The 12,089-nt window shown below is 43.3% G+C and overlaps 1 protein-coding gene across 3 annotated transcripts in view; it reads right to left on the reverse strand.

Moving 5' to 3' along the window:
- The window catches only part of NASP (nuclear autoantigenic sperm protein), a 28,282-nt gene extending 19,813 nt beyond the window's left edge, over window positions 1–8,469 (reverse strand). Inside the window, exon 1 of one of the 3 annotated variants that reach the window (XM_027537420.1) lies at window positions 8,295–8,469. In XM_027537420.1, coding sequence (XP_027393221.1) covers window positions 8,295–8,353 — 59 coding nt within the window. In that variant the 5' untranslated portion in view covers window positions 8,354–8,469. The remainder of the gene's footprint in view (window positions 1–8,294) is intronic. The other 2 variants (XM_027537418.1, XM_027537421.1) reach the window with 2 other exon arrangements.
- Between the last annotated feature and the right edge of the window lie 3,620 nt (window positions 8,470–12,089).

Here is a 12,089-nt window from a genome sequence, read left to right on the forward strand (position 1 = left end):
AGGAAACCTGTTATGAGACAGCCACAGAATAGAATAAAATGCAGCCATTTAAAAAAAAAAAGGAAAACTATGCCCTCATGAGGAAATTACATCCTGAGGAGGAATCATCTCCAAGATACATTGCTAATAAAGTGGTCAGAAATGTATCAAGTGTGCTACCATTTGTACAATAATGTAGAATAACTACATACAATCTGCTCTTATATGATTAGATATCATTGCTGTTATTGTTGTTTAGTCGCTAAGTCGTGTCCAACTCTTTGCAACCCCATGAACTGTAGCCTGCTAGGCTTCTCCGTCCATGTATTTCCCAGGCAAGAACACTGGCGTGGGTTGCCATTTCCATTTCCAGGGGATCTTCCCCACCCAGGGATTGAACCTGCATCTCCTATATCGGCAGGCGGATTCTTTATCACTGGGCCACCAGGGAAGCCCAAAAGATATCACTGAGGGATACATAATAAATTATGAACACTGGTGGACTGTAAGGAGAAAACGCTAGTAAGGGTTAATTAACATTTCACTGTATACTCCCTCTTCTGTACTTTGAACCAGGAATGTATGCCCTATTCAAAGAAATAACATTTTAAATATCAAAAATATCTGCCACTGTGGCATACATTCTCCCCAGTCAACTGAAGTTGAACAGTGACCTAACACTGTAAGGGAGAATTCACCTGAATCCCCACCACCACATCACTTTTTCCTATCTGGCCCTCTAAGCTTTACATTTCTAAGCCCTTCTACAAAACACCAAATTGCTAAATATTGGTGACTGTTTAGAAACTGGGAAACGTGGGAAGGTGAATCTGGAATTTTTATTTCTGGGATTGGGAAACTGAGCACTATCCGAGCAAAATAAGGTACAAGAATAGGATTCATTAGTGAGAACTGTGGGTACCTATTAAGAGTTGGTTGGTTTGGTTTTTTAAAAAAATATGTATGTATTTATTTGGCTGCACTGAGTCTTAGTTACAGCATGAGGGATCTTTAGTTGCAGCAGGCAAACTCTTAATTGCAGCATGTGGAATCTAGTTCCCTGACCAGAGATAGAACCCAGGCCTCCTGCACTGGGAGAGTGGAGTCTTACCCACTGGACCACCAGGGAAGTCCCTCAGAGTTGGTTTTGAGGTGCTTATAAAACACCTAAATGAGTAACATTCAATAGGCCAATTCAGAGCAAACATCTGTCATAGAGCCGTACCAATTACATTATCATTTAATCCTCTCACAAAAAACACAAAATGCCTTGTGGTATGTGTCAATACCCTACTTTCCAGAGTAACTTACCCAATTAGACAAATGATTTTCTAATCTATGCGTAACACCAATCATAACTCATGCTATATTCTGCCTACTGACTTTCTGTATTCTCCATCCGGATTAAGATCTGAGAAACCATGACTATCTTATCCTAAACTGTATTCTAAAACCAAGCACAAAGCCTGGCATCTAATCAATATTTATTAAAGTAAGTGACCAATTCTGAATCACTAAGGGTAGGATTAAGGACAAGTGACTTTGCCACTTATCATGTGAAGTACCTAACTTTTCTCAACTATTAACACTACCCATCTCACAAGATTTGTTTTGAAAATTAAATGAGAATGTTCACGAAGTGCTTAGTTCACGAAGTGCTTAGTTCAATGCTTGGCACATTAAGAATCAAAAGATGCTAGCACTCATTAACAATGAAAGAACTAAAAGATAGGAAGAATCAGAGGCAGCATCAAAGGAAAATAAAATTAAAGAGGGAGTATCTGGTATCAGGAAGCAACAGTTAGAACTAGACATGGAACAACAGACTGGTTACAAATAGGAAAGGGAGTACGTCAAGGCTGTATATTGTCACCCTGCTTATTTAACTTCTATGCAGAGTACATCATGAGAAACGCTGGACTGGAAGAAACACAAGCTGGAATCAAGATTGCCGGGAGAAATATCAATAACCTCAGAATATGCAGATGACACCACCCTTATGGCAGAAAGTGAAGAGGAACTAAAAAGCCTCTTGATGAAAGTGAAAGTGGACAGTGAAAAAGTTGGCTTAAAGCTCAACATTCAGAAAACAAAGATCATGGCATCCAGTCCCACCACTTCATGGGAAATAGATGGGGAAACAGTGGAAACAGTCTCAGACTTTTATTTTTTGGGGCTCCAAAATCACTGCAGATGGTGACTGCAGCCATGAAATTAAAAGACACTTACTCCTTGGAAGGAAAGTTATGTCCAACCTAGATAGCATATTCAAAAGCAGAGACATTACTTTGCCAACAAAGGTCCGTCTAGTCAAGGCTATGTTTTTTCCAGTGGTCATGTATAGATGTGAGAGTTGGATTGTGAAGAGAACTGAGAAAATTGATGCTTTTGAACTGTGGTGTTGGAGAAGACTCTTGAGAGTCCCTTGGACTGCAAGGAGATCCAACCAGTCCATTCTGAAGATCAGCCCTGGGATTTCTTTGGAAGGAATGATGCTAAAGCTGAAACTCCAGTACTTTGGCCACCTCAAGGGAAGAGTTGACTCATTGGAAAAGACTCTGATGCTGGGAGGGATTGGGGGCAGGAGGAGAAGGGGACAACAGAGGATGAGATGGCTGGATGGCATCACCGACTCGATGGACGTCAGTCTGAGTGAACGCCGGGAGTTGGTGATGGACAAGGAGGCCTGGTGTGCTGCGGTTCATGGGGTCGCAAAGAGTCGGACACATCTGAGGGACTGAACTGAATTGAACTGAATCTGGTATCAGAGGCAGCAAAAAGGTACCAAAAAGAACTAATTAGGAAGCTAAGAATGATAAGGACTACTTCAGCAATTGGACAATGATTATCTTTAGCAATGCTGTTTAAATGACATGAAGGAAAGCAGCTCAATTGAGACAGGATGGACAAATGTGTATATTCTCAGAACACAGTTGTCCAGTTAGATTGTGATCTGATGACTAGAAACTAGTATCTTATTCATCTTTGTATCTCTGAAACCCAACATATTAAAATATATATTGAATATATCTGTTAAATGCATAAGCAAATAGAAGGGGAAAAAATGGGAGACTAGAAATGCAGACTCTTACCTAAAGAAGCCTGGCTATGCAAGGGAAGAAGCAAAGAAAGCAACTGAACAGATATATCACAGAGAAAATGTTTTTACAAGCATCCACCTTGGGACGTTTGAATGCAGAGGAGATGGTGCTCTATCGAAGGAATACAAGCACCAAAAGACCAAACAGGCAGCTGCTAGACGTGGTGGGAAAAAATCTCCAACTGTCTGATCGTCAAGATTTTTTTCCTTAATGTAAACTCTCACTGTGAAAAAGGGCTTTCTTCTCGAGAACTTTTAAGTTCCACAAGAGGTGGTTTCAACCCTCTAGCTGTCTATTCTGTGTCTGCTCCAGAAAAGCAGCTGAATACACATGTAAGAAAACAACAGCACTGACTGCACTCTTTAAATTCTTGGCCCCAAATCTGAAACAAGGACAAAACTGGCAATCCTACTACATTCCCTAAAATATGTCTTCCAAATCTCCAAAGTAACTATTTCTCTCCTCAAATCTCCTACACCGTATTCCATTCTCCCTTACTTCTAAGCAGGTCTTGCTTCACACCTCATTGAGCAAATAGACACCACTAGATAGGAAGTCTCCCTCAACCACCAAAACCATCAACCTACCCATATCTGTATCCACACTCTCTCCTATTCATGAATGGAAACTTCAGATAGCTGGCTCCTGGTCATTCATCTCCTTGTGGCCATTCCAGATTGCCCAATCTAAAATAACCACCCAGTTAACCTCACATCTCTTTAAACTAGGGGAAGGTAAAGTTATTATTTGCATAGCACTTTATCACTGATATTCTCTAATCTACATATTTATGGTCTCTATCCCAGGAGTCTCCATTTAAGAGCAGAGATCTTTTCTGTCTCATTATATAAAACAAATGCTCGATAAATACAGGGAATCCTTGGTGGCTCCGATGGTAAAGAATTTGCCTGCAGTGCAGGAGACCTAGGTTCGATCTCTGAGTCAGGAAGATCCCCTGGAGAAGGGAATGGTTACCCACTCCAGTATTCTTGCCTGGAGAATTCCACAGACAGGAGCCTAGCAGGCTGCAGTCCATGGGGTCACAAAGAATCCGACATGACTGAGGGACTAAGGCTTTCACTATGCCTATATAAGTAGGAGAAAAAAAACTGCTTCACAAAATTTTCCTAAAAGGAAATTTCCTGAAAGAATCTTCCCCATTACTGCCACTATTTTACAAATGGGAAAACTGAGATCCACCATGGTAGCCAGAAATAGAATCCAGTTTTCTTGACTCCTAGTCATCATAGACATCATCTAGTTTTTTTTTTTTTTTTGGCTGCACCACTTGGCATACAAGATCTTAGTTCCCTGACGAGGGATCAAATCTGTGTCCCCTGCAGTATTAACCACTGGACCACCAGGGAAGTCCCTCCATAAGAAGTTTTAAGATACCCTTACAAATAAATACATGTTCAGCACCCACCTACAACATAACAGATAAAGTGTAATATTCAAAAGCAGAGCCCCTACACAGCAAAAAGAATCACTAAATAATATGTAATGTGGATGATTCACATAAAGTTGAGTGTAAGAGGTCATATAATAACATACTGTAGATATAACATTCAAAAACAGACAAAACTCATCTGTAATGTCAGAAGAACTACCCTTGTTGGGAGTAGGGCTTGAGGGATCCTAGTTCCCCAAGAAGGGACTGGACCCAGGCCACTGCAGTGAAACCACTGAATCCTAACCACTGGACCACCAGGGAATTTCCATGGGGCTTTTAATATTTATTTTTATTTTTTTGTGAACTCTTGGTTGAGGCATGTAGAGATCTAGTTCCCTGAACAAGGATCGAATCCACACCCCTTGCACTGGAAACACAGAGTCTTAGCCACTGGACGACCAGGAAGTCCCATGGAACCTTCAACTTATGCTTTCTCCTAGATTTACAGTTTCAGGCCTTATATCTAGGACTTTTATCCATTTTCAGCTCATTTTTGTATATAAGGGTCTAACTTCATTCTTCTGCATGTGTACATCCCATTTTCCCAACACCATTTGTTGAAAAGAAATGTCGTGTCCTGAGTGATCTTGGCACCCTTAACAAAAATCATTTGACCATATGCAAGGATTTATTTCTGGACTATTACATTCCATTGCTCCATCATACCAGTACCACCCTGTTTTGATAATTATAGCTTTGCAATGTTTTGAAATCAGGAAGTGAAATCTACACTTCATTCTTTTTCAGAACTGTTTTAGGAGGGAATCCCTGGTGGCTCGGAGGTTAAAGCGTCTGCCTGCAATGCAGGAGACCCAGGTTCGATCCCTGAGCTGGGACGATACCCTGGAGAAGGAAATGGCAACCCACTCCAGTATTCTTGCCTGGAGAATCCCATGGACGGAAGAGCCTGGTAGGCTACAGTCCATGGGGTCGCAAAGAGTCGGACATGACTGAGCTACTTCACTTTCACTTTCCTTGGTGGCCCAATGGATCCACATTCGCACTGCTAAGGGCCCAGGCCGAGGCAAAGCTAAAAACAACAACAAAAAAATGTTTTGGCTATTTGGGATCCCTTGAGGTTTCTTATGAGTTTTACGATGCATTTTCCTACTTCTACAAAAAGTGCCACTGGTGTTCTGTTGAATCTATAGATCTCTTTGGGTAGTATGAACATCTTCACAGTATCAAGCATTCCAGTGCATGAACACAGGACATTTTTTTGTGTGTGGAATCTTAAGGGTGAACCTCAGGGCTCTTTTTTAAACAATTTTTTTTTTTTTTTTCCGGACGGGCCGCACAGCTTGCCCTCTGCAGTGTAAGCACTGAGTCCACCAATGGACCACCAGGGAATTCTCTGAACCCCAGCTTTTAAAGTGGTACGTGAAGAATTCTTTTGCACACACAGATTATCAAAGTTAATGGATGTGATGATGAGTAAACTTGTCCTAAGAGTACAAGTCATATTCATCTTGTTCAGAAATAATTTCTATATTTCATTTATTTCTCTGATCTGTTCTTGTCCTTCACCTCAAAACCACCCTGAGATTATCAAATATCAGATTTCATTTAAAACAATCTTCTAAGGAGGCTTCCCTGGTGGTCCAGTGGTTAAGACTGAGAGCTTTCAATACAAGGGGCTCAGGTTCAAGGTCCTGGTCAGGAAACTAAGATCCCACATGCCATGCCACAAAAAATTAATGAGTAAATAAAACAATCTTGTAAGAACAGTATTTTTTTTTTGCAGGTCCAAGAAGACTCTTTTCTCATTTACACATTTGAGCTAATATACTAGCCTAACACCTCCAGTCCACCAAAAATTAGGTACATGGGTACACTGGCTAAATCTTTCACAAAAGTATATTCTAATTACTGTGACATTAATTCATCTCATGGTAAAGCCTACTTACTGAGCTTATGGGAAAAAACCCAAACAAACTTTCTGGCCAACCCAATACAAGAAGTTATTGATCTCACTTTAAACAGCTGAATACTAAGCACCAAAATAAGCCTCACACCAACACAGATGAACCTTACACTTATGGAAACAGAACCAGAACTTTAAGGATTGAGCTAAACCACTCATTTTTACTTTGGCATCTCTCATCTAAAGGTACAATTATGTAGCTCAGAAATTATAAGACAGCTAAACTAAAATTCAGTGCACCACATAAGACTTCCTAAGTTTTCTCATTCCTCCTTACCACTACATTACAAACTGTTATATATTGTAACATAAAAACATTAAAAATTAGAACTATTTAGAAAGCTAGTGAGGACAAGGACTGATTTAACATTTAGACATTGATAAATTTTTACCAATGTTGTTTAAATGGCATGAGGGAACAGAAGCCAAATTGAAGCTTTTTAGAGATGACAACTGTGGCCCCTCATTCACCACTTAAGCAATGAAAGTGGTATCAAAGTCAACTCTGAATTAAGGTTTATTTCTCATTCCATTTTTTCCTCTCTACTGGTTTGAAAGTTATACGTGTTTTTTATTCTTTCAATGGTTATACTGGAATTATAATGTGCATTTTTTTTTTATAATGTGCATTCTTAACAGAGTCTAAACTCACGTTAATTTTCTTCACCCTCCCCCTTGAACGCCTTACCCCTAAATTGTTTCAAGAATTTAACTGAGGAATGCTGCCTTTATTGCTCTCTCCAACTAGCTAATTAAATTTTCATGCAATTTCCTCTCAAGTAAGCTTTGGGGATGAAGGAAGGATGAGAAATGAGGGAATAAAAACGTGAAATACTAGGGCTCTGCCACTTAATAATTTAAATTATGTTTCTTCGAATAAACGTCCCGTTTCCCTTCACTGTTCAAAAAATACCTGAGTGGCACTGTGCCGTTTTTACAGCAATCATGTCTTCCATTCTACTGCACTTCACGCACAATACTGCCCATTCTCCTAGCAACCAAACGCTGCTAGAAGTCAGACCTCAACGCAGCGCCAAAGATGCTTCACGACCCGATCAAGTCCTCTACAAGCAATCGAGTCCCCTGCCAACAATGCCAAAATCTAAAAGAACCACGATGCTCTCCACCACAAAAAGAAATGGGCCTAGCTGAACGTAGGTGGGTACCAGGTGAGCAAGGAGACCGCGGGGAACAAGCTTCCCGGTGTCCCACCGCGGAAGTCTGAGGCGGACCGCGAGCCTCACAGCCCCAGACAATGGAGTTTTCCCGCCTCCTCGGGGCCCCGCCCCCTGCTCCAGAGCCCGCGGAGGGAAGCGAACGCACTAGCGCACACCCCGCCCCCTAGAGGTCCCGCCCACCCCGAGCCGCCAGTCCGGCCTCCTTCCTCGTGCAGGTTTTTTTTTTTTGGCGCCAAATCTCTGTTGGTTATTTTCCCGAGGTGTTTGAGAATACTACCGGAGGCGCACACCAGTTGTGTGGGCATAGCAGGGGCATGAAGGCACACCGGCGCGCCTGGGCCCCGCCTCCCCACCGATAGCCCCGGGCCAGGGGAGGAAAGAGAGGGGCAGGCAATGGAGACAGCCGCCGCTGCCCCCGGCAAGATGGCGGCCGCGAAAAGCGGGGCAGGGGGCGCCAGCCGACCGGCGTTACTGATATTGAGGGAGACTCTCTACAAGAGGTGAACTTCTCCAGTGTCCGGGCCTTCCAGAATAGCGACCGTTGTTCATTGGAAGGCACGTCCTCCAGCCCTCCGGTCTGCCCCTCCCAGGGAGCCTCCGTCCACCACCCCCTCCCTGCGGACTGGCCAGTGCCTCAAGCTCTCCACGGTCCGGCTTACTTGTCGGCAGAAACCAGCTCCGCGGTGATGGCGGCAGTGGCTGTGGACTCTGCGGCCATCGTTCCCCTGAGGTGTTGGGCCAGCGGACGGGACACAGCCTGTGAGAAAAAACAGACGGAATTCGGGACGCCAGAGACTTATTCAGGGACAGAAAATGGCAGATTGGAGACCCCGCGCGGCTGGGTCCTCTTATATAGCAGGGCCCTTCGCCCCGCCTATCCACTTCCGGATCCTCCCCCTCGAGTTTAAAGGGCCAGGACCCAGCCCCAAACCAACCCAAGGATATCCCCCGCCCGCACCGCCTGGTTCTACCGGGTACCTTTCCTCCCTAGTCTGCCTTCCTCGAAGAAAGCAACTTTTTGCTACTCTAGCAAGTCGCGTAAGAATTTTGGCACTACAGCTTCTGACTGGTCGTTGGTCAGCGGCTTCCAGAAAAGTAGCTAGTGCTGCTCTACGTTTGGAGCGAGTAACCTGGAGTCTCTTTCTAGGCCCGATACTTAGGAGGGTAACTGAGACTTTCTATCTGTCCTCTGAGTCGTAACGGATGGACACGCAGGAACCGAGCACGGGTATACCTGCAACGGCTAGAACTGTTATCGGTGAGAGACGCGTGGCTCTGAACCTCCGCAACAACTGACGCAAAACAGTGCTGTCCTAGGATTGGTCACCGCTTGAAACTACCGCGCTTGATTCCACGGCTCCTTGCTGCGGCGGGACGCGGGTGGCTCCTCCCTCCGGACCCGCCCCCCCTTCGACTGGCCCAATCCGCTGACGCCATCCTCTTAGACCCGCCCCCAGACTCCAAATCTGACTAGCTGATAACGATTTATCGAACTTCGATTTATCTTATCGTTTCTCCACTACATGCGGGGGCACTGTGCTTAAACATCTAAAGCTATTAACTGTCTTACTTAACTTTACACCAAAGCTTACTAGTGACAACGGTGTTCTCAGCCCCATTTGGTAGAAATGGAAATCAAAGTTCAGAGAAGGTTTGACTAGCGCAGAAAGTTGCAAACAAGTCGTTTATGGGAAGTAGTGTGCCTCGTTTCCTGCAACTGGCTGCGTGGAAGGTAACTGGCAGGCTGAAATGACTGCACTTCCTCACACCTGGAGCACCATCCATTGCCTACCACCATGGCATTCCTTGCCTACCGTGATCTGAACAGTAATTTTATTTTCGTCCAGGTTCACACATACTGTGAAAGATTCCTGGGGAGTATTCTTATTACAGTTTGTCAAGACTCAGGGAGTTGGGAATTTTTAGGGAAAAAGAGCTGGACCTGTAAATGCCAATTCCTGTAGCAAACAGATGTGTGTTCCCCCGTTTTTAGCTGGGTGACTTGAACCAAGTCAAGTAACCATATAAGATTAAATGTAAAATGAGGACAATATCAGTATCCACTCTTTAAGAATATTGTGAGAATTCGAGATGATGCTTCAACAATCAGCACTATGCCTGGGTCATGCTAACCATTTACTAAATGGCTACAACAGTCTGATAACACAGTGACTGGAGGATTGAGCTCCAGAGAGGGGAGATCTCCCCAGAGTCCTTGCAGCCAGGAGTAGGGCCTGACAAATCCAGTCCAGAAACTTGTGTGATCCACTCATTCCTTATACTAATTTTTTTTAGATTTTTATTTTATTTTTAGCTACGCAGGGTCTTCATTGCTGTGCAGGGGCTTTTCCTAGTTGTGCCAGCGGGGGCTAATTTCTCGTTGAAGTGTTTGGGCTTCTCAATGAGGTGGCTTCTTTTGCTGCTGAGCACGGGGTCTAGGGTGTGTGGACTTCAGTAGTTTTCAGCACCCAGGCTTAATTGCTCCATGCCATGTGGGATCTTCCTGGACTAGGGATCAAATCCATGTCCCCTCCATTGGCAGATGGATTCTCAACCACTGGATCACTACGGAAGTCCCTCATTAAACTCATATTCACTAAACAGCTATAATTTTTCAAGGCTTTGTTCTAAGTCCTAAGGACAAAATACATGGTCTCTGCCTTTGAGGAATTCAGTCTTATAAAGAATGGATTTTAAAATGGATTTTAAATCCATCCACTTTCAGTTTTTACTACCACCACTCATCTCTTGCCTGTACTACTGCATACCTTCTGATCTCTGCTTAACCCTCTCCAGAAAAATATTTTAAAGTGTAAATCAGATTATGTCACTCTCCTGGAATAGCTTTCCATTGCTGTTAGAAGAGATTTTGAGCTCCTTATCATTACCTACAAGTCCTACATGATCTGGCTCCAATTCACCTTTCCAAAATTTATCTTATACTACTCTTCCTTCACCTGGTTTTCCTACCACAGTTTCTCCCTGTTCCTTTGAATGCACAAGCCTTTTCTCTTATCCGGGGGCCTTTGCACTTGCTGTCTTACTACCTAAAAAGCTCTTCTACCAATACTTTGAATAACTAGCTCCTATTCTTCCTTTTTCCACAGTTTATTGTGATCTACACAGTCAAAGGCTTTGGCATAGTCAATAAAGCAGAATTAGATGTTTTTCTGGAACTCTCTTCTTTTTCCATGATCCAGCGGATGTTGGCAATTTGATCTCTGGTTCCTCTGCCTTTTCTAAAACCAGCTTGAACATCTGGAAGTTCACAGTTCATGTATTGCTGAAGCCTGGCTTGGAGAATTTTGAGCATTACTTTACTAGCATGTGAGATAAGTGCAATTGTGCGGTAGTTTGAGCATTCTTTGGCATTGCCTTTCTTTGGGATGGGAATGAAAACTGACCTTATCCAGTCCTGTGGCCACTGCTGAGTTTTCCAAATTTGCTGGCATATTGAGTGTAACACTTTCACAGCATCATCTTTCAGGATTTGAAATAGGTCAACTGGAATTCCATCACCTCCACTAGTTTTGTTCGTAGTGATGCTTTCTAAGGCCCACTTGACTTCACATTCCAGGATGTCTGGCTCTAGGTGAGTGATCACACCATTGTGACTATGCCAAAGACTTTGACTGTGTGGATCACAATAAACTGTGGAAAGTTCTGAAAGAGATGGGAATACCACACCACCTGACCTGCCTCTTGAGAAACCTATATGCAGGTCAGGAAGCAACAGTTAGAACTAGACATGGAACAACAGACTGGTTCCAAATAGGAAAAGGAGTACGTCAAGGCTGTATATTGTCACCCTGCTTATTTAACTTCTATGCAGAGTACATCATGAGAAACGCGGGCTGGAGGAAGCACAAGCTGGAATCAAGATTGCCAGGAGAAATATCAATAACCTCAGACATGCAGATGACACCACCCTTATGGCAGAAAGTGAAGAGGAACTAAAAAGCCTCTTGATGAAAGTGAAAGAGGAGAGTGAAAAAGTTGGCTTAAAGCTCAGTATTCAGAAAATGAAGATCATGGCACTGGTCCCATCACTTCATGGGAAATAGATGGGGAAACAGTGGAAACAGTGGCTGAATTTATTTTTCTGGGCTCCAAAATCACTACAGATGGTGACTGCAGCCATGAAATTAAAAGACGCTTACTCCTTGGAAGGAAAGTTATGACCAACCTAGATAGCATATTGAAAAGCAGAGACATTACTTTGTCCACAAAGATCCGTCTAGTCAAGGCTATGGTTTTTCCAGTGATCATGTATGGATGTGAGAGTTGGACTATAAAGAAAGGTGAGTGCTGAAGAATGATGCTTTTGAAGTGTAGTGTTGGAGAAGACTCTTGAGAGTCCCTTGGACTGCAAGGAGATCCAACCAGTCCATCCTAAAGGAGATCAGTCCTGGGTGTTCATTGGAAGGACTGATGCTGAAGCTGCAACTTCAATA

This window comes from Bos indicus x Bos taurus, chromosome 3 (assembly GCF_003369695.1).
Source record: "Bos indicus x Bos taurus breed Angus x Brahman F1 hybrid chromosome 3, Bos_hybrid_MaternalHap_v2.0, whole genome shotgun sequence".
NCBI lineage: Eukaryota > Metazoa > Chordata > Mammalia > Artiodactyla > Bovidae > Bos > Bos indicus x Bos taurus.